Source organism: Thunnus thynnus, chromosome 8 (genome assembly GCF_963924715.1).
Source record: "Thunnus thynnus chromosome 8, fThuThy2.1, whole genome shotgun sequence".
NCBI lineage: Eukaryota > Metazoa > Chordata > Actinopteri > Scombriformes > Scombridae > Thunnus > Thunnus thynnus.
Window position 1 is genome coordinate 20,905,520 of NC_089524.1, and position 23,700 is coordinate 20,929,219.

At 42.2% G+C, this 23,700-nt stretch overlaps 1 protein-coding gene across 6 annotated transcripts in view; it reads left to right on the top strand.

The window, feature by feature from the left end:
* Window positions 1-4,238: 4,238 nt before the first annotated feature.
* Window positions 4,239-23,700, top strand: part of tle2b (TLE family member 2, transcriptional corepressor b) — an 87,773-nt gene continuing 68,311 nt past the window's right edge. For 2 of the 6 annotated variants that reach the window (XM_067597093.1, XM_067597094.1), the window contains exons 1-3: window positions 4,239-4,389; window positions 5,156-5,236; window positions 23,222-23,319. In XM_067597093.1, the coding sequence (XP_067453194.1) occupies window positions 5,156-5,236; window positions 23,222-23,319 (179 nt within the window). In that variant the 5' untranslated portion in view covers window positions 4,239-4,389. Of the gene's footprint in view, window positions 4,390-5,155; window positions 5,237-5,757; window positions 5,821-9,658; window positions 10,605-23,221; window positions 23,320-23,700 lie in introns of those variants that run through there. The other 4 variants (XM_067597097.1, XM_067597098.1, XM_067597099.1 and 1 more) reach the window with 4 other exon arrangements.

A 23,700-nucleotide genomic window follows, 5' to 3' on the forward strand; every position in this document is an offset into this window, starting at 1 on the left:
TACTGGCTGTTAAAATATTCCCTTCAAATGTGCTTCCAATGTAAGTGATGGAGGCCAAAATCCACAGTATGTCCACACAGTCATTTAGTGAAAAAATGCATTTAAAAGGGTATCTTAAGCTTATATGAGGCTTCAGCAGTCTGAGTTAGTCATATCAAGTGGATATCTGCCACATTTACAGTCTTTTTAGCATCAAATTCCCTCTTTGTGTTTCCTCAGACAATGTTTCCCTGTTGAACTGCAGTGGAAGTAAAGTAACAAAAAGAGGAGCTTTGGCACTAAAAAGACTCTAATGTTGAAAGATATCTACTTGATTTGACTATTTTGGATGGCTGAAGCTTCAGATAAACTTTAAAATACATTTTTGCACAGAAGGAAGACTGTGGACTTTGGCCCCCATCACTTACATTGTAGTTGCATTATGAGGGGATCTTGTAATGGTCAGTATGAACAGGAGGGATAATTACAGCAATAAAAACATGCGTCAGTGTTCATTTGGGCGCCTGACTGTTGTTTTGAGACAGTCTTGAGAAATTGTGAACCCGTCCTTTAAGGGCGTTAACTAAAAGAGTAACTCACATCTGATCTTGTTTAGAGGAAACACACTGCTGCAGTAACCTCTATGGGTTGAAAAGTAAGTGTGATGGACCTCTGATCACGCCTATTTTCACAGCTAGGTACAGTAAGGTGTGATCCGTTGCACTTGTGCACTATAGTGGTGTGGCAGGAGCTTGTAGTCACCACTAGTTGGCAACATGAGGAAGATTATTTGCTTGGGTGCAGTTACTCAGATATAATATTTAGTTGTAAATCTTTTGCAGCTACTTATTGTCTGAAGTCTGTGACACATACACATTAGCAGACCTGTACCTTCCCTTGTGAAGCCAGGTCCGTGCTGCAGTCATCTTCACCTGTTGGTTTCTGGGGCATTTTCCCTTCAGTCTGGTTTTCAGCAAGTGCAGCGAGCACAGTATCCCTAAATACATCCATATTAGAAGATGCAGCACCTCCCCCATATCCAATGCTGATGTTCAGTGTCAATGCAGGAAGTCCCCTTTTATGTGGTGTGGTGAAGGATGAGGAGTGCGGAGTGGTGGATGGGCATGTGGCGCATATTTATTCCTTTTATAACCCTGAAGTTTAGCTACAAACCAAATGTTAGCATTAGATGTAATCATCCAATATCAACGTTCTTGTCTTTTCAACACATGATCAATCGGACTGAGTCAGGATCATTGTCCTGTGATTTTATCTTAAAACTGGTACAGTATGTATTAAAATATATTGAGGTATAAAAGCTACACATTCTATGCTGTTTACCGAATACGGATGTGAAGACCCTTAAACACCCCTAAAGCTGAAAGTCGACACGTTAACCTCATAGCCGTTTCATTACAAATCCAATATGTCCGCATACAGAGCCAATACGACAAAAATGTGTCACTGTCTACACACACATGCACACAAATGACACACTTCTTTCCTGTAGCCAGGAGCAGGAAATAAGTTGGATGAAGCTAATTATGGCACGGAGTGTTACTGCACATGTCCCACACGTACAGACCCACTAGACGTACAGCCAGGAAGTCACACTGATCTTGCAAAAACATACACAATCACACCCAGACACGCCAAAGCACGCACACACACAAAAAAGCTAACACACACACACACTCACACACACGTATCCATACACACTATAGCTAAATGTTTGCACTACAAGGTCAGGAGATCACATGTGTTTGCAGGCGCTCAGGGATCTGTAACACACCGCAGGTACATACACATGGCAGTTTTATTCACCCCATGTGTGTGCGTATGGTGGTGTTCTTCTGTTTGTGTGTGTGTGTGTGTGTGTGTGTGTGTGTGTGTGTGTTTGCCCATGTGTGAATAGGTGTCTATTTACCCAGCGTCAAACCAACGCAGAGTTTATCCAGAGTCCCACATCACAGGGATAGGGTTTCTCTCTCTGCCGCTTCCTATTACTGCATGGATTAGTCAGTGCAGATCTGCAGATCATTTCCCTGACTGACAACTGAGTGTGTGCGTGTGTGTGTGTGCGTGTGTGTGAGGGGGTCCTTTGATGATGGTTTTGCGTCAATGTCTTTCTATTCATATCTCATTTTATGAAAAAAACAGAACAAATCAAAGTACATGACAACACAACTGGTAGGAATAGATACAATAGAGCAAACCATTAAAATATATATATATTTTTAAAGATTACTGCAATCCAGCCAATCCGGGTTTCAGACTTACTAACATGCGACCCACCAGCTCCTCCATCACAAACAGGATCATCAGGATGTCCATGAGATTCAACAGAAAGGGTCCATCCTCTACCTGCTGGCTCTACTCCACCACCACCTGTGTCCAGACTCCAGGGGTGCCTGTTCTCTCCTCCATCTTCAAGGACTTCATGTGGAGGAGTCTTATCATCAAAGGTCTCTGTTGCTAACCTTGATACATTTTGTTATACACTTCCAATTAATCTCTCTATATTGAACTTCACTCCACACAATCAAGACATAAAAATCGCAATATATATATTTTTAAGGTTTATGAATGAGTATCCTGTTTGATTTGGTCGTTAAGTTTTGTTTTAATGCCCTTTTCTGTTTAAATAAATTTGTGGATAGGAGTCAGTGCTTTACTCTTTTATCAAGTTAACGTAACTAAAAACCTGTGAAGACGCCCACCAGCAAAAATAACTACATGAGATACTTAAGTGCAATGTTATTTTGCACAGAAACTGTTTTTATATTGACAGTATTGTTGTGGACCAGCTGATGGAGGGTGCAGTATCATTGAAATACACATTAGGCTCATTTACAATATTAAGTCAAGTCAGTCTTTTTAGCCCAATAAGGGGCTTTACAATCTGTACAGCATACAACATCCTCTATCCTTAGACCCTCGATAAGGATAAGGAAACATTATTTAATGGGGAAAATATGGAAGAAACCTCAGGAAATATAGGATATTATAAGACACGCACAAAACTTTATATCTCCTCTGAGGAAACTTTCAAACACCCTCCAATTCTCTCTCAAAGTTTTTTTTAAACTCTTGTTATCATGCTCTTTGTTCAAGATAATTACTGACTGCACAAACAGCCTATAATAGCCTGTAAATATGTTATATAATTAGTATTTTACTTTTGTTGTGGCCTAGTAGCAAACACCCTTGAGACTGTGATGATATCACTGTGCCCCAGCATGGATGTGTCCTTTAATAAGTAGATACAGTCAGGACCTCCTTTCTTCACCATACATATTGCATTCTGCAGCCATACATTCATTAATATGACAGTATCCTCTTAGGAGGAAAATACATGTACCCTGTCCATGAAGCTTCGCGTCAGCCCTCCACACAAGTAAAGACAAGACGGCGAGTAAAATGGGAGTCAGCAGGGTTTTATTTTTACTCTGCGGCAGCAGTGTTATAAAATGTGGTCTGCGAGGAGAGCTAACACACCAAATATCACAATATCACCCTGAAATGAGATGCGTGCAGCAAGGAAAGATCTCAGAGCAAGAGGGGAGAGAGTATGTGTATCATACAGAAAGAAAAAAGAAGGAAAATTAAAGATCTAAACAAACCAACACAAAAGGAGTTAACTGACTGCAGTATTTCAACACTGTAGGTTGTATGTCACATGTTGTTCCATATGCCTCATTATTTTAATTTTGGCACGTGAAGACGACCTATTTCTGTTTATCCAGTGTTTGAAGTACAATTAAGAAAATCTTAAATTTCGAACTGGATTACAAATATAAACTGGACTTTGAACTGGACTTCACTGACAAGTAAGGTGTTTACCCACAGTGAGTGTGTGCGTGTGTGTGTGTATGTGTGTGTGTGTGTGTGTGTGTGCAATAGAAATAGCGGGATTGAAATTAACAGCGGAATTTACTGAGCATTTATGTAGCGTGACTGACAGCGTGTGTGTTTGTGTGTTTATGTGTGCGTGTGTGTGTGTGTGTGTGTGTGTGTGTGCAGAATAATTGGAACTTCAATGCCCACAATCCCCACAGACTCCTCAACTTCCCTCCGCCGCCCCCCACCCCGCCCACACCCATTCAACGGCCGGGTCGCGCTGCAATTGGCCTGATTGCCCCGTGACATCAGGACCCAACGTGGGGTTCTAAGAAGCCGACTGGTTAGAACACATCTTCCATTCGTCCAATCAGCGCGTGGATAGAGCCTTCAGACGAGGAAGAGCTTTTAAGGTGGAACCAAAGAATTGCGGTTAGCCTTCTTTACTGCCTAAATTGAGACGTGTAAGCATGGAACGTGACTTTCCCTCGCCTATAGAGCTTGTTGTTGATGTAAGAAAAAGTACAAGGCACGTACAGTTACCTAACTGACAGGTGTCCTGGTCTGAATGTAAGTTGCATCGTCTCCAACGACCGTTATTTCTGGCTGTAAGGTCCAAGTTCATGTAAAAAATGCTGCTGCTTTGGGTGTCTGTATCTGTTTGTGTTTTTGTTATTCTTTCGTCTGTCATCCAGTTTAAAGCCCACTGTCTCCTGTTGGTAGGCTAAGCTCAAGTAGCTAGGAAAGAAGATTGTTTTCACAACACAGTCGGTTTGGTTTACATAAAATGACAGAATTGCTTGCTAGGATGCTTAAGTTAGTCAACTCTTGAACAGGGGCTGGCCAACTTTTTAATTTAAGAGACAAGAACACAAGACCTAGAACCCCAATTGGTAAAGCTTTAATGTATAAGCCTCAAACAGGAGGACATTACTCATTTAGTACAGTAAGAATAGCCATTTGTATGCATTCTCTGTCAAATGAATTAAAGATTAGCCAAACGAAACTGCCCATTAGTATTCCTCAGTTTGATAGCCACTTAGGCAGTGTAAGCTTAAAATGTTGCTCAAATATAATCCTGTTTTTTGTCCTTTACAGACAGTAACCTAATGAAGACCATTTGGGATTATTTAGCCCACATATTCCTTAACCAGACAGAAATGAGTTCTGTTATCCTGCCAATATTGTAGAAATGTTTACTGTTATTATCTATTGTTTATATATTTTTTGTAGTCAGCCATTATTATCTGGTAGTGCTGTTTAAGGCTTTCTAAGCAGAGATCATGTCTTCACTGTGCCTGTGCTAACAGCTGATTCTGCTCCTCTGTGTTTTTAGATGCTGACCATGACTCTGAAGCTGCTGACTGTAGATCCTCTCAGCTTGTATGTTTCTTCGTGGTGTAGTATCAGAGCCAAGGTCAGTCAAAACACACTGCACTCCACTTTCCATATGGCCAAATTACAGTTTATTTGTCAGTTTTAAGTATTTACAGATAAAAGTAACTTAAGTTGCCAAATAAATATTATCATATTGTTTTCCAACTACTTATCTTTTCACAGTTTGGAAAACTTCCACAATAAATGAGTAATCCTTTCTTCATGGGGCTGATGAAAGGAAGGAAGACTTACCCTTACTTAATATGTATTAGTTACTGCATCATTGCAGGAACCATGCAGCCCTCTGTGTTTTTAAGTTTTTAATGTGTCCTAAATATTGTATGCCCTAAACTCTACAGCTGAAATCTGTGTTGTTCCCCACCAACAAACTACACCAGCACTGATGGAGCATTGTGTTGATTCACCTTGTTGCTATTGATGGAAATGAAATTAGTTGACCAGGTAATGCGATTGTAAACACATTGTTTCCTGAAGTGATGAAATTAGCCGCCATTCACATTGTTAATTTGGGCAGGTGCGACCTGACAAACCCGCTCACCATACATACGGTGTTGCTGTGGCAACACATGCTATAGATGAAGACTGTATTATACGGTGCTGGTGGTAAGTACAACTTAGATTTTGACTGTTTTGATGTCTGTCTGCCTGCATGTCTGTGTGTTTGTATGCCTGCCCATCTGTCTCTCTGAAACCCAGTGTGAGGAGTCAGGGGAATAATTACCTGCATAATACTTTCTAGACAATTAGATAATGTTGATTAGTACAAGGGCTACATGGGGAAAGGTGGTGTTGGTGGTGGTGGTGGTGGTGGTGGTGGGGGGCACAATTGAATGACGGTGTGTGTCTGTGTATGTGTGAGAGAGAAAGGTGAAAGAGAGACTTTGAATGAAGCCAGATGGGAATAGCAGGAAAGAGTCACAGAAACCAGAGAAAGGTGTGTTCTGAAAGTTCACAGGGACCTGGTTGCAGTCTAACTCTCGACCATTGTGTGTTGCAGCAGGCTCCAGTCCCCTACTACCCTGAACAGGATAAATGGTTTAGATTCTGGATTAATGGATGTTTACATGTGGGAATTTTGGCCTGATGGTGTCACTATTTTTGCACAAGGGCAGCTGTTGGCTACTGACCCTACACATGATTCCCACTATGAAAATATGGAAACATACATTCATTTTCCTTCATTTTCCAATATTCTCTTGAGTCAGTTGCTTTAAAGGCATCATCTGGTGACTTGACTGAGTGAATCTATACCACATGCAGAAAACTACACACATATGTGAAGCATAGTGTGTTTACCCTTCTATAAATTAATATCTGTGACATGCTGAAAAATACTATCATAGTAGCACAAGTAGAGAAGAGTCATAAAATCAGTGAACATTTTGACATATCACAGTAGAAAAAGCAATAAAATTAATGAAGGCTGAATTCCATTTAGCTGCTGCTATTTCAGTTTTCTGGTATTGTGCATGCTGGCTCACTGGGACACTTGAATAGAAAAGGCATGTTATTAGTTACTCCTGTGCTTTTCCTGCTATGACAAGTTAAAATGTCCATTGAAAAAGGCCTTTACCAGACCAAGTAAAGCCCCAATGACATTACATAGTAGTATAAATGCAGACTGTATTCACAGTATACACAAAAACCCAATGTCACAACGTCCACACCCTACATCGATTGAGCAAGGTTGTGGTTTTCTTTTGCTCATGAATTCAACTTTCTTTCAGATGAGGGTTAGGATTAAGTTACATAATCTTACTCCAAAATAAACAAAGGTGTGAATGAAACTGAATCTAAAAACAGCAAAGTGCAAACAAATGAACTGTGAGATAGAATAAGATAGAAGAAAGAAGAAGAAAGACACATTAGTAAACAGAATTTAAAAAAAAGTCAAATGTATTAACCGTTTTGCAAATCAGTTTAATTTATTAATCATGTAAAGTTTTAATGATGAAGTAGAACTATTAATTGACAAATATAAGTTTTATTACCTGTGTCATTTTTATTCATTTAAAATGAATTACCTTACAAATTACAAAATGTTATCAATTGATTATAATAAATCATTGAACAGTTAGTTAGAAATGAACGTGTTAAAAGGCCTTCATCACTGTTGTCACTACAAACACAAGACGATACAGTGTGAAGATTCTTTTCCTCTACATCCTCTTATACCAGATGAACCACAACTACTCACCTACACCCTAATATTCAGACAGTCCTTTTACTTAGTTCAAAATAGCACAAATTCAAAGAAGTTCGACACATCAAACATTCAAACAAACTTAGCAATGAATTTTAACGGGGATTAATATAAGGTAGCATGAGGTTTCCCCGAAAAGATCTACATATAGTGTTTGGTAATAGACTGCACTGGATAATAGGATGTCTGTATGTGACCTTAATTGAGGCTTTGGGGCTGCCCTCTGGCTAACCCGCTTGTTATCAAATGCAGTGTCTGTCTTACTGGAAACCCTCCACGCATGCCAAGACTGACTGTGTCTGATTCAACAGTGTTGGATTAATGGCTGTTTGATCAAGTTCAAAGGCAGAGCTGCCCCGGATAAACTCATTATAAACAGCGCCAAAAGACGGCTGGGCCAGACTGGTGCACTGTACATGGAAAGGCTTTAAATACCAGGTCTTAGTTGGTCCAGGTCCATTCTGGGCAGTCCTGTAAATAACATGTGCAACGGAGCCAACAGTCAAAAGTAGGCAGGCAGACATTTTTATCTTTGTGTAGCAGGATATTTGTGGGGTGTTGGAGTGGTAATCCTCTAGATACTCGACTTATTGATTTTGATGACATCTTTGGTGGTAAGTGGTTGTCGCTGTGATGTTTCTGCACGGCTATCACTTCACAATGTGTGGCCCCTGCTGTAATATCCATTTCCTTTGAATTAATGTTGATAAAGTTTCTGTAGGTGGGACAGTGTTGATATTTTGGTTTCGACACAGTTCTTCAGTTTAATCCAAACAAACCACTTTTGCTGCTAAGAGGGAAGTAAAATAAGCTACTTCCTGTGTGTCAAAGGTTTTTTTTCCCCCCACAATAGACCACCCAGCAACAGATAGAACAGCAAATATGAAACCCTTTATGAACAGGATACAAGATTAATTAATACTGAATCATATCAGATCAGTACTCTAAAAGGTATCTCATTTTGGATATGTGTGTGTGTGTTGAATGACAGTGTGTCTGCTGTGTTAAATGGTTTGATACACGTATGTTTGTGTTCTTGGGCAAGAGTCTAAATACCCGACTACCTGCTAAGTCATTATAAATCTATATAGCAATTATGTGTGTGTGTGCAGGTTTGTTTTGCTGGCTCATGTGACTTGTGTTCAAATATGGTATGGATCCACTGTGACCACATTTCACATACTTGTATATCTGAGAATGCGTAACGTGTCTTATGATGATATCTTTAGGCATAGAAAATCAAGCAGCATGCATGCTGACTTCTTGATTATAACCAGATTAAGGCAGCAGCCTGATTATTGCAAACTTTACTGGTTTATATGAGTCGAATTCAGGTCATATCTGAGCAAGCATTACTTGATCAGCAGATCTGGATAATTTGTCAATAGTTGAGCCATGTGTATCTAATTTGTTTTGTGTAATTTTCCGGGATGGTCGCACAGTGAAGCTGCAGTTTAAAATAGAATTAGTTTAATGTCATGAATGCAAAGCACATAAAGATTTTGTTCTTCTATTTTGTAGTATTAATGTGTCCTGTAGGCTTCTAGGCATTAAACTGATTAATCCGAAGCGATCATACTTTTCTGTTGCTCTTCAGATGATGTTACTCTGTTTTTGAGGAGTTAGGACTTGGCATATGTAGTTTGGCATGATGAAGCATTTATACTTGACAAACATCTGGATGCAGTGCATCTGAGACCACTTCCTGGGGAGGTCTGAGCAGTTGGATCAGTAGCATTCTTCAGTGCATCCTGGCTGTGTTTACACCTGGATTTATATGTGATTAAGCATGATTGGATTGCTATCCAGTCATCCAAGAAGACACATTTTAATACAAGGTGTAAAATGGGTAATAAACGTATCACTTTGAGTAACTATAATGTGCATGTGCTACTGTGTGTGTGTGTGTGTGTGTGTGTGTGTTGCATAATAAGTGTGTTCAGATAGCTGTCATGAATTTGTGTATGAGTGTCGGAGCGTTTGTGTGTGTGTGTGTGTGTGTGTGTGTGAATCTCGATTCATATCAGTTTGAGCTTGAGTCTTTGTGCATGACTGATTGCTTTGTCTGTCTGACCACAATTGAAAAGGCATCCATCTCTCTCGTTGCCTCTCTCTCCTCCCTCTGCCTCTCTCTCTCTCCGTGTGACTGGGTGTCTCTATCTACTCAGTTCCACCTTAAGAGGAGCTTTAGCAGCCTGTCGTGTTTGTGTTGAAGCCAACAGGCACAATATATTACAGTCTAGGACTTGCTGCTGAAAAGCCCGCTGGATCCTCCACTGACCTGCTGTTCTTTCCTGCTTTCCTCTCGCGTTTTTTCCACATTTAGATTAAAAACAAAGCTCTCACTCTCTCTCTCTCTCTCTCTCTCTCTCTCTCTCTCTCTCTCTCTCTATTCTCCCCTCCCTCCTTCTACTTCTTCTCCTCCTTCTTATCCCTCTTCTTCTTTTCTGCGGCAGCAGTCAAGGCAGAGGCTTCAGTGTGTCAGAGAGAGGGTGAAGAGGAGGAAAAAGCACAGAAGAAGACTATCTGAACGGAGCTGAGTGTGTGTGTGTATGTTTCGCCATTGGACAGCCGGGTTGAAGGGGCACGAGGAGAAGAGGGGAGAAGAGTAGGAGGAGGAGGAGAGGAAGAAGAGGGGAGCCTGCCTGGATGCAATTCTCTGTGTCATGTCACTACGTGTGGACCTTGACTGATCACAAGGTGAGGAAAAGGGAGAGGGACACTGAGAGGAAAACGTGGAGGAGAGAAAGAGAGAGAGAGAGGAGAAACAGAAAAGACTTTGGTTTTACTGAGAAAAGAAGAAGAAGAAGAGAAAGTCTGGTGCTCGTTTTATCATGACATTGGATAAATGAAGCGAGGGATTGAGCGCTCTTCAGTTGTGTGTCAACAGGAATTTGCCTTAGAAGAAGGAGAGACAGAAAGCGAGAGAGAGCTTGGAAGAAAAGAAGGAGAGAGACTCTGGAAGAGTAAAGACTGCTTTCTTCAACCCCAGCTAAGGAGCAGGGACTGGACTTTCTGAGTGTGAGAGAGTGAGTGAGTGTGTGAGTGTGTGGGTTTGTGTGTGTGTGTGGCTGTGTAACCGGTGGAGGGCAGAGGAGTGGAGGGCCAGGGGACTAACCTGGCCATCAAACGGACTGGCAGCCTCTCCTCTCCTGGGATCATGTACCCTCAGGGCAGGCATCCGGTAAGTACCTCCTTATGTCTCCTCCTCTTGTCTGTCTGTCTCTCCATCTTTCCATCCAATCTCTTTCATGTCAATTTTTATGTCTCTACTACTCTTCCTCTGTCCTCTTTTGGCTGTCTGTCTCTCTGTGTCTCTTCTTCATCTTACTTCCTCCTGTCTCTCTGCTTCTTTGCTTCTCCTTGGTTTTGTGTCTCTTTGCTTCTGTCCGTCTTTTTCAGCCTCTCTCTGTTGTCCCTCTCTTGTTTAGTTATAGAGACTGTACTGTAACATGAGGAGTGAGACGTGAGGGGAGGAGGGTGTTTGGGCTAAGAGATTCCCTGTTATATGTACACACACATACACACACCGCCCTCTCTGTCAGCTGCAACCAGGTGCCTTTGAGATCTTGTTGATGGTTAGCTGTGTAGGTGGCTTAACTGACTCTGCACTTCTCAGCTTGTGTGTGTGTGTGTGTCTATATATATATAAATGTGCACATCCATTAGTATTTAGTTGTCTCTGTTTGTATGTTTGTGTGCATGGCAGCATGTGCTTGAGAATATATATGTCTGTCAACGTGCGCGTGCATGTGTGTAAATTGGTCTGTCTGACTGTCAGCTGCCCATTTGCTCGTTTCGGTTGCTAAGCAAACACTTGTGCGTGCACACACACACACACACATACACACACAGACCATTTAATTGATAGTTAAATTCCACTTAATTCATTTCCATTACCACCAAGAAAGGTCGTGAGTGCTTCCCCTTTAATACCTCCTTAAAGTCCCTTCCCTCCTTCAGTTTCACCCTTCATCAGCAGTGAGAATTTGCTGTTAATTTACCTGCCAGGGTAAAATAAAGGTTAAATACATAGACTAAAAAGCACAGAAGGATGAATGACAGCTTAGGCTCAGTCTGGCTTAGGCCATTCGTTTCACAGGGGCCCCCGGTCCGGTTACTATAATCAGATTTGGTTGTCAGTCTCTTTGTATCTGCTACAAATGGGTCAGTGGCCACTTTGCTTTGCAGTCAGCCAGCCAGCCAACCACTCAGTCAGCCAGCCAGCCAACTAGCCAGCCAGCCAGCCAGCCAGCCAGCCAGCCAGCCAGCCAGCTAGCTATCACACAGAATTATGAATGACATTTTCACAAGAGGAAGGCATGAGGAATCAATTATATGTACAGAGAGAATGCTAATAAGCCAGCCGCTGGAATAGACGGGAGAGAGAAAACGCTGAGAGAAACAGAGACAAGTGAAAAACAAAGGGAGAAAATGAAAGATGTAAGAGCCAAGAAAGGGAAAAAAAGGAGAGAGAAAGAATTCTTTAAAAAGGCACGGCCGGGGGTGGAAAGAGAAATGAAAATGAATGAGAGATGCGAAAGAAGAATAGAGTGTGAACATTCCTCTGTTCTCTCCTTTAGAGGCGTATCAGAGAGTTTCCTGCTGCGCTGCTCTGCGTTTGTGATAAAGTTCAATCCAAGATTGAGCCAACTCCAACCGATCGATAGCCTCTATCTCTCTCCTTCTGTTTCTCCTCTGTTTTTCTCCTTCTGTCTTTTTTTCTGTTTCTCTTCCTTCTTCCTCTGCAGCCCCCCCACCCCCCCCTCCGCCAGTGGAACTTTATTTCTGGTGTTGCTATGAAATGTGATCTGTGGAGAGGTGTGAGGGTGCAAAGAACAGTTGTGTGTATGCGTCTGTGCGCATGCATGTGTGTGTCTGCCTGCTTTTTTTATGCTTTTGTGTTTGTGGTTACAGACTCTGTGTGTTTGTGTGTGGGCTTGTGTATGTACATACACTTGCAAGTGTGTGTTTGTCCCCATAAATTCAGAACAAGGTTACTTGTAAAATATGTAATTTATCCTGATTTTTCTCCCTCTCTGCTTTTCCAAACAGAGCTGGAAGCTTTGATTATTTACTTTGATTGAGATGCTGGGTTTAAATTTAGTTCCTGGAAATAAATAATAATTAAAGGACCACACCGGTTTTGCATGCTTTGCTACTAACGACGTATACTTAACATTATTGCCAATTTTCTTAAGCACACTAAACCATTTGTTGCCTTAAATCTGGGGTAGGTAATGTTCTGGAAAAGGAAAAAACAAACAAACAAAAAAACGCCCTCCTCCTGTAGCTCTCCCCCCTCCGCTCTCTGTCCTAAGCCCCTCCTACCAGACGAGCACGGACATATGCATATGCTTCATACGCATGCAACACAACTGTTTAACAGCTTATTATTGCACTCACTCACACCCACAACTTCCTCCCAAGGCACAACAACCTTTAGTAAACAGTGAACTGTACACAGGTCCGACACTCAACTGTTTGAAGTCCACCACGAAAGTAATTAGGGTCCGATCTCCCTGCTTGAAATCGAGTGATATCGCTTCTCTTTCATTGTCCGCCTCCAAAACCTTCTCAGTCACCAGTCTGTGAGAGAGCCGGACCCTCAGCTCCTAACTGAGTCCCAGAGCCATGAGTAGCACCAGGGCACAGAGACGGCTCAGTATCTAACCTGAAGCTGCAGTGATGCATAAGAATTTATCACTGCTTTTCAATTCTGGGAGCCAAGTTCACTTCCACTGAAAGTCTCCACGATTATGCGCTGTTCAGTTTCCCCCGCGCTACAGGCAATAGTCTGATGATCGCATGTTACTTTTCATTCTGCTTTCTGTTGATATTCCCGTCTTTTTCTTCTCTTCTGCAATTCATGCAGTCCCGTCACTTCCTATCCGTCGGTATCCTGCTGCTCGCCTGGGGCCTGCGTGCACAGGCTGAGTACGCGCAGATAAGCAGGTAGGTAGGTTGACAGGCAGGTCGCCTGTCCAATTATTTCATTCGGGCTGAATGAAATGATTGGACGGACTTATTACAGGCCTGCACCAGCCACAGATACTGGGTTTTTTCTTTTTATTGTCTGAGCATTTGATTAATTGATTGCTGTCGGGGTGTACAGCGAATTTCAACAAATATAACAAATAATGCTTCTAAAATGCATTACCTACCCTAACTTTAATTTTCATGACATAATTGTCACGTGGTATTATTGATGTTGCAAGCAGGGACCCCTGTCCTCATGCTGGTGCATTCAAGGAAGCGTCAACCTTCCAGAAAGTTGGCTGCCAAAAAGAATTGATGAGTGGCTGTATGTTGCCAGAAAATAAATCCAGAAGACAAAGAAGAAGCACGCATGGACATTGTGTAAAAGACAAGAGAAACATTATTGTTTTCTTGCACTGCATGAAATGAGTCAAACATGGATGACGAAAAGGCGGCAAACACCATAGACTTTTGAACTTTACATGTTACTGATCTGAATACATCATTATACTTGGGCAAAGGCTCCATTTTTGCATGTGTTGCACCCAAAAAGCTAATGTTTGGCTGCTTAATTTCAGATCTCATGTCTCAGATCATTCATTGATCGCACCAGAGTGAGATTTTTCCGAAATACAGCAGTTTCTCCTGACAACTGCATTACTACATGGCGATAAAACTTTGATGAAAAAGTAACAGTAACAAGTTTCTTACTGTAATATGTTAATAAGCGAATTTGAAGATTCCCCAAGTTGATCTTCTAATCATCATGAAATCTAGTGAAACCAGTGACTATACTAAAGATGGGAAATCAACATAAAAATGTATAATTTGTGTGAAAATGGTCAGTAGTCATGTAAAATCTCGGAGATCTGCAATGATTCTCTTGCAAGTATGGAACTGTGTAAACACACAACTACACATCTGTTACTGCAGTGACTTCTCAGTGAACACGCTCGACTCCGTTCAGTCAGTAAGCTTGATGTATGCTTGCTGGTGTCAGTCAAACATCATGGTTTACTTCCTGTCAGCGACAGACAGTCAGAGAGGACAGAGCTTTTGCCTTCAACCCCCTTGATGTCCCTTTGAAAGTGATAAGGAAGGTGTCTTCATTATAAACAGATTAAATGTACGTCTGACGCTCGAGCAGCATTATTTTTTTATCATAGAAGTCAGACTTTGTTCTCTTCCACTGACTGGAAGGAAAGGGTTAAAAACCGAGGGCTGATTTGTCAGGCGAGTGGAGCTGTAATTGGTTCCACTGGATTTTTGTGGCAAGCGTTATCAGAACTGTGTGAATGTGTGTGTGTGTGTGTGCGTGGGGATATGCGTGAGGTGTGTTCATTTGTGTTTTTGTTTAATGTGTGTGTATTTGCCATGCGTGTGATTTCTTCTTCTTATTATTATTAGTGTCTCTCTGGTGCATTGTGAGTGTATACATTTTTGTATTAACAGTGTGTGTTACCTTTTGTTTGTTTGTTGACTAATTTATACGTAAGTGTGTGTGTGTGTGCGTGCATGTACATCCTCTGTGTGAGGCGTTCATGCAGTTTTGTTCTATGTGTGTATTTGCTCTTAAGTGTTAAGTGACTTTATGTCGAAGTCCATGTATGTCTTGGTGTGTGTGTGTGTACCTTGTACATGTTTATATTTCTCCTTGTGTTCCTGTAAATGTGCTTGTGTATGTGTGTGTGCAGTTGTTTAAGTGTGTGTGTATTTGGCTGTAGGAGAGGAAGGAGAAAGGAGAACGGTGGTGGTTTGTGTGTGTGTGTATGCACTTTGTGCCAACAACAATAACAATAAATAATGTCCTGGTCCGACCTCGACTGTTGCTGTGAATGTACAAGCCTTTGATTGGCTGCCACACCCCAGAGAGAAAGAGAGAGAGAGAGAAAGAGAGAGAGAGAGAGAAGATTTACTGTGTATTTTCATGCTTGAGAAAGATGTCTATAATTTCTAGCTTGCGCACAGGACTCACACGCACATGTATATTACATCATTTTTACATATATATTCATGTCAGTGCAAACGCTCACAAACAAGCACATATCTCACACGTGCAAGTTTCTATTCTACTCTCCATCTATTTACTTAAAGCTCCAGAGTCAAGAAAGGTTTGGCTGTGTGTGAGTACAGTTAAAGTTGTCGCCCTCTGTATGCTGTGTGTGTGTGTTCTGTGTGTACAGTATGTGTGTATATTACACATTTTCTGCAGCCCTGGGAGTTGTGGTGGCTGTAGTCTAGAGGATGGAGATCAAGGAGAGTTTATTCTGCCAGTGTACGATAAAGACAAGAAAGAGGCAGCCAGCAGAGGGGATCCTGAAGAAGAGAAAGAAAGAGGGAAAGTTGGATGTAGTTTTGCTGCTGAAGGTGTCCATTGTTTTCCCTGACTTGAAACATTTGCGAGTTAAAAGTAACAGTGTTGATACCTAATAAAATCTGCTCTGATCATTATTATTACATCATGCATCAACACCATTCAGTCACTTTCTACTTTGGAAATATATGAAATGACAGTAAAGCAACTGTTGAAGTACAATCAGAAGTTGTAGGAGTGTGTTGGGTGGCAGAGAAATGAAAAAGCAAGTGTGGGGTACAAACTAATAAATTGTTAGTTTCAACCGACATGTATAATCATGTGTATTTGTATGTGTGCGTGCATAGGGAGCGTTTCCTTTTCCTCCAGCCCTGAGTAGGGTAACACTTTATTTTTATGGCCAAGTAAACAAACTAATGCCAAATATGTGGCCGCAGAAATCACATATGCTCCGTTAATGAGGGCAGAGCTTCTATGAGGGTGTTTGTGTGTGTCTAACAGTTGGATTTTGATGTGTTTGCTCGCGTGTGAATGTGTATGAGGTGGAATTTGTGAGTGTTTTAATTTTGTCACCACAGTGGCAGTGCATGCTCAACTACTTATTAGTGCGTGTATGTGCAGATGTATATAGAGTTTTTTTTGGACACGCAACTGTGCACTGTTTGCTTTTGTATGCACTGGACCTGGATCTTTTTTTCTGGCACACAGCTGTGTCAGGCAGTTTGCTTTTCCCCCCAACATTTGGTGCTGTAATGAAAGTCATGTAAAGTAAACAGCACAGCGGATTGCTGTCACCTCCTACAGATGACATTCTCCCTCCTTTCCTTTGTCCTAATCTTATTTACATTTAATTTCATTCAGCATTTCAAAGGCAACCCCACAAAATGGCAAAAAGTCAAGTAACAACAATACAGCTGCAGTTGGACGACCCACAGAACAAGCAAAAAAAGTCATACAACCAACTGACAACTTCTAGTCAGACATCAGCAGCCGCCCAGATTAAGTCTGCTCTCTGATTAGAAAAAACAGGTCATTTTGTATCCTCAAATCCTGTGTTCTGTGTTCTTCTCTTTGTCATTGAAAGAAATCAGAGTGAGACTTGGATGGAGTCCAGAGACTCTTTTGGCTGCCAATCTTTCCCTGATTTGTAATCCACCGCTGGCTTAGTGGCTGACTGGTGAGCTGTAGCATCAACTGACTAGCTCTCTGACTGACTGACTGACTCGTTGACTGGTTAACCAGTGGTCTGGCTGATTGTCTGACTCTTTTGGTTTACTGGCTGCTTTGCTAGCTGAATGACCGGCTGAGTGTTGGCTTGTTAATTGACTGTCAGACTGAATGCCTGAACACTGAATGACTGACTGGCAAGCTGGCAGAGTGACTGAGTGGCAAAGATGTTCAGTGGTTCTCAGCACAATGAGAGGGCCACTAACTCGAAATGAGCTTCTATTATTGGGTAGCTGGCAGTGTGGCTCTCTCTGAGTTAACAAGACCTTTTAGTGGTCTGCGGAGGTGCAAGCAAAACAGAGAGAAAGTGCAAAATATGAGGGCGTCATGAAAAGCTGGCTGATATGTAAGTTACATTACCATTCTTCCCTGCAGCCCTTCAGTCTTTTATTCACACTCAGTCCAAAACAATGAGCTGTTGCTGCTCACATCAGCAGACACAAACACACACACACAGACATGTTCACAAGGGGCACTGACACTCCTCTGCCACACTTGGTACTTCTCATCTATTCGTGTGCCTTTTTCCTAAATATTTCACTGGCTGATTATTATTTCATGTGCTATCTGAATGTGTCCCTGCTTGTCTTAGAGAGATACTTGCAAAAAGGAAGAACAAAAGGGATAAGAAGGAGAAGTAAAGAATGAAAGGAGAGAAAAAGGTGGGGGGGATGAGATGGAGCAGCAGGAGAAAGGGCACAAGAAAGAGAAAATGTTTTGTTTGTGGGTGTTTTGCTCAAATGAATGCATCCATGCATAGGCATGCCTGCGTATACCGTGTGAATACTTATGTGTTGGTAGAGTGTGCCAGGGGCTAAACAGAGAGACAGAGAAGACAAGCAGACAGATAGAATCATTTCTTTCCCAATCACTCCCAGACCTGCATCTGTTTCACAGTTGCTGTCTCTCTCATGCAGCCGCTGCCATGGGTGGAAAAACAGGCAGCTCCTTGAACAGAAAAGTTCCATGTGATGGAGGACAGACAGTCAGTGAGACTGACAGAGAGACAGATAGAGCCAGGCTGGCCTAATATTCAGACAGAATGTGAGGAAAAGTTGAAGCGTGATTTAAAGTAAGTAATGTAAGTCTATATTATGGCAACATCACTTGCAGATGCTAATTGAAGTGAGGAAGAAGGTGCATTTCCAATTTGTGTGTGGGCTGCCCTCCTAAACATTGATGATTCAAATAATCAATGAAGGTTAAAAAGCCTCCAAATCCAATCTCATTTTGTCAGTCAAATCAATTTTTTTTAGCTGCGTCATTGCAGGACAACGGTATGGCAGGCTATAAACTTCACGAACTTACTCATGTCTCAAATTTCCCTAACTACAAAACAAACTATAACAGAAATAGGGAAGGGTGAGGGAAACAGTGAGCCGAGTGAAGCAGTGCAGCTCAACTCTTTCTGTTTTCTGGTCCAACGCTCTCAGCTCTGGTGCTAAATGTTAGCAAAATCGGATAAGCTACTTTTTAACCAAACGCTGGTATAGTCTCCACTACTGCTGTCCAGTGTGATGTACCAGGACGCACACTTTTCTTTGACTGTGTGGAAAATTTGATGCTTTCACATCACAGATGATGAACAAAGGAATTTAAAGATTTTAGTGATGCTGGGTTTTTCAGTCAACACAAAATTTAAAAAATGCAAGCATGATGGACTTAAAGGTACTCTGTGGAGTGTTTTACCACTAGTAGCACTATGGAGCAATGTTTTGTACAAGTTGTACCATGCACGTGCACAAGAACGCACATGCGTAAGCACACGGGCAGCGTGATTCACATCTTGCTGTTGGTTTTGCTCTATTTCGTAGATCAACGGTTGGTGGCAGTAACACACAAAGAAGAGTAGCAATACACCCGCAAATGCAGTGAAGAGAAGAAGACTGTTAGCATGTAAACAATGCAGGTTTTGAAATATTTAGAACATTGACTTTACAAATGTTTTATGAGGACCTGTATGTTAGACCTCGAGGATAAACACAATGTTTACAAGAAAACTCCAAATGGCACCTTTTTAAATAAGATTAAACATCATTTCAAATAATCTCTATACAATAAATTTTCTGTTCTTCACGCTATTGGTCATGATAGTTGTGGTCATCCTCTAACTGATATTCATATCAAACATGCTTGCATGTGATCACATTCACTGTTAATTTATCAAGTCATACAATCAAACTCATGACAGCCTGACAGACAGATGATGGTTATGGCCAGTGGGTCCCACCTCCGCCCTGTTATGTGATATAGTGAAACAGGCTTCACCCACCACTCCTCCCCTTGCCTAACTCTCCTCCTCCCCCTCCATAGATAATCCTTCCTAATTCTCTGCCTGCCCGTGCCAGCTCGTCCAAATTGTGATTGACTGCTGTCCCGCATGGTGTATGTGTGTGTGTGTGTGTTCGTGTGTTCGTGTGTGTGTGTGTGATTGCGCACAAGTGACCCTTCCTCCCCCCTCCTACACATCCACCTCCTAGATTAACCGGATCAGTTTTGGGTTTCAGAGTCCCCTCTGCTGGCTGCTAGAGCGCTCACACACACACGTATACAAATATACACACATGAAAACACAGGAGGCGATAGGCTGTTTTTTTGGCCCTTCGTGATGCGCTATTGGACCCCTAACAGTCTGGGCTGCCATCTGTCACAGTACAGGAGAGACCAAACACACACACACTCACACTCCAACCACAAATGTTTATTCTGGTGCACATACGGCATGACTTGCTGATGCCTCCATCTTAGTAAACATTGCAGAAAGATGCACATATATCCCCTTAGATCTCTTTAAGCTCAGTTTTACTCTTACCTCAGTTTTACACTTACCTGAGTCTCCTATTATTACTAATAAGCATGAACTAATTTGATTCCAGCTTTCCATACTGTTCTCTACATCCTGACAGGCATAACTCAGCTCAGCACAGGCAGGGAATACTTCTCCTCTCGCCTGAGGCCCTTATAACTCACATATTTTTTGTATTTTTCATTTCCTCTCTGCTCATAAGAAGTTTTATAGCTCTCTGGTCCATGAAACTCATTCAGAAAGGTGCAACTGGCAAATCAAAAGTAAGACATTTTTGGAGTTTTTTGTCCAATGGAGTAGATGAAAGAAATTCAAATCTCTCTCATCAGCGCACTACAGAGGACGCCATGTTGACACTAACAGTTTTCACTCCCAGATCTCTTGTATAATCCTGATCTCTGACTATGGGCTTTGTTATATGATTTAGTGCTGCTGATGTAACCTGCCAGCAGCACTTTGTCTGTGTGCATCCGCATGAGTTTGTGTCTGTGTGTTCATGTGTTCATGGTAGCAGATGGTGGGAGCATTACCACAGACCGATGGACAGTGCACAGGGTAGAGCGACTAGGCTGTGTTGACTACAGCAAAGATGGCATGACTCTCTCTCTCTCTCTCTCTGTCTCTCCCTCCTTCTCTCCAGTCTCCGTCTCTTCGTCTTCTTCCCATCCCCTGGGTGTCAGACGGATGAATGGCTGGCTATCTCTCTCAGTCAGCAGCCACGCCGCTCTTTCATCATCCGTCTCTCTGCTCGTTCTTTCATTCCTCTGTAAGAATGTCAGGACTAGTCTATCACTCCCTCCGTTCCTCAATCCATCCATCCCTCTGTCTGTCAGATGAGTATCTATCTCTCTTCTGCCTTTTTTCCTCACGTCAATCCATCCCTCCATCCCTACTCTCCCTCCCACTCTGGGTTTGTGTGTTGTGTGTATGCTTGTTGTACTCCAAGTGTGATTCTGCAAGTGCAGGCCCTGTGTGTGGTTGCATGCAGTTGTGTGTGTGTGTGTGTGTGTGTGTTTGTTTTTGTGTTTTTCAGTGTGCTCATGGCTACGTGGGCGTTTGTGTGTGTATCTGCGTGTGCCAGATCGCTATCTATTCCCCCCCTCCTCCCTCGCCCCCCCTCCGCCCTCCCCCACTGAGTGTGTGTGGTGTGAATCAAGGTCAGTGGGGGTCTGTTGGCAGACACCCCCCCCAACCTCCCCCCCATCCATCCCGCCCCCCACCCCTCCCACACACACACCCCCAGAGGGTTTGTGTGTTTGTTGTGCCCATCCAGCCATCTAGATGTCCCCACAATGCCTGCCTCAGCTCAGTTTAGCTCAGCTCAGCTCGGCTCTGCGGATTAATTACTGGGGAACCCACCGCGTCTCTGACCTCCACCGTCGGACTAATTGAAATCTAATTGAATTGTGCTTGTCTAGACTAATGAAGCCCCGCCACTGAAACCGCCAATCTTTTAGCCGTAGCTGCGGGCCGATAGCCACCCAGCTGCACAAGCAGCGACTGCATTGTACCGCTCAGTTTGGATGGATGGATGAGTAGATGGATGGATGGAAAAGTGAACAGATGAACAAATGGGCGGATGGGTGGATTCATTGTTGGCTTGGGTAGTTAAATTACTAAGTAAAGAGACATAGTCTATATAATTTGTGATTTAATGTACAAGGATAATGATAGTAAAATCCTTGAGTGCATCAGTTCCAGTCAACACATCCTTCCTTATTTGAGCAAATTAGATCCTAGAAGTCATATCAAAGGTGTACTTAGCATTAGAGCTGCAATGATTTCCAACTATTTCAATAATCGATTTATCGTTTGGGTAATTTTTAAAAGAAAAAAAGTAAAAATTCTCTGTTTCAAGCTTCTCAAATGTGAATATTTTCAGGTTTCTTTAGTCCTCTATGACAGTAAACTGAATATTTTTGGGTTGTGGACTGGTGGTCGAGACAAAAGAAGACATTTGAGGATGTCACCTTGGGCTTTAGGAAACAGTGATCAATGTTTTGCACCATTTTCTGACATTTTATAGACCCAAACAACTAATCAATTAATCGAGAAAATAATCAATAATGAAAATAATCATTAGTTGCAGTCCTACTTTGCATCTTTACTGTTTGTTGGTGCTAAGTTTAAGTAAAAGGGAACTTAATTTAGAGAAGCACAGTAATATTAAGCAAATTTCAAGCAAAAATGCCAAACACAGTTTTACAATAGCGTCTTCAATTTGTGAATTTGCTCTTTTGCTTTTACTTTTATTAACATTACAGTAAATTCAATATCTACAAACCCCTATAGGGGTTTGTGTTCAGTCCCCAGCTGTGGTGCTTCCAGCTGGGCTGGGCACCCCGTCAAACACAGTGGGCAGTGTTTGTAGGCAGGGATGCCGGTGTCCTTGTCTGTGTGCCGTCAACTCACAGTCAGGGAGCTTGTGCAGAGGGAAGTGGGATCTAGGCGGGATGGCGTGAACCTCAGTGTTCATGGTGAGACTGCTCATTGGCAGGTGATGCGATGTGATTGAAAAGGAGTGGTAGAGACACCTGGCAGTCTGCGCCCTCCTCAACAGTGTCCCAATAGGGTCCCACACTGCATCAATACTTACTGTAGCCAATCCGTATTGGGAGAAAGAAAGAGAAAATGCAAAAAAGATGGTATCTTTTTACATGAAAATCTCCTCTGACAATCCACAATGTCAAAAAACCCCACAACCACTTCTGCTTACTCTAGATTTCCCTGACTACAAACTAAACCCCATTCCCAAACATAAACAACTACAGCATCAAAAAGCATCCACAGTGCCCTTGTTTCTCAAACCTCATGACGACTATGGTGGAGGAGGGCGGCTGTCGAAAGCGCTTTAGACAGACATGGAGGGCTGGTGCTGGTGGTGGTGGGGGGTGGACCCCTGGGAGGTGCTTATTTTGTTGGGCCTTCTTTAGCTTTTAGCAGGTGAGAGACGGTGCCGTGATTCCCTATAAGTTATTCATTTGACGTTTCCTCCCTTCTCAGCTCTTTGTAGGCTGGAATACATTAGCAACCTGGCAGAGTGGAGAGGATGCTAATGTGGAAGAGAGGGAGAGGGAGAGGAAGAAAGGATGGGGGCAGTGGTGGGAAGGAGGCAGAGTCATTAGAGGAGGAGGAGAACAGAGACAGAGAGGACAAGGCTTTATGATGTGTGGGAAGGGGAAGTGACCTTCCCTCTCACTTTCATCTTGGCTTTTTTCTCCTCTCGCCTCGCTCTCTGACACACACACACATCCACATGTTCATACCCACACACAAGCACACACTAAAAGGTATAGGGCATGCAGGAGTACATGCACATACACATATACAGTATGCCATAAATGCACACAATCCTTTTCTTGAACTTGCACATACACACACACACACACACAAACATGCACCTCAGACGCTCACACGTTTTTCATCCTTGCTTTCTCTCCCTCACACTCTCTCTCTCTCTCTTTTTCCTGTGAAGGTCCCCTTGCAGCCTGGCCAGTCTTTCAAGTTCACAGTCCTGGAAACTCTGGACCGTATCAAGGAGGAATTCCAGTTCCTCCAGGCGCAGTATCACAGGTACACACACAGTAAACCTTATACTCAGAAGTCATATACGCACACATATGGACATGTATAAGCATTTTGAACGCATACACATATACATATCTCCATCAGGTATAGACACTGTCAGTGATCACCATTCTTTCTAAAAATGAAGACTTGGTATGAATGTTATGAAGAATTATACTTTTACACACTTTTTATGTATTCTCTACGCTAAATGTAATAATTATAGACACAACTCATAATTTAGTTCAGTGGATGTGGGTGTTGAATTGTTGAATACATAAACAAATAAAGATAATATGACAGCTCGCAAGTGCCATCCTTTAAAGTCTGTTACTATACTGAATGTGCAAAATATTAGAGACCGACCATCTCAAAGATTGAAATACT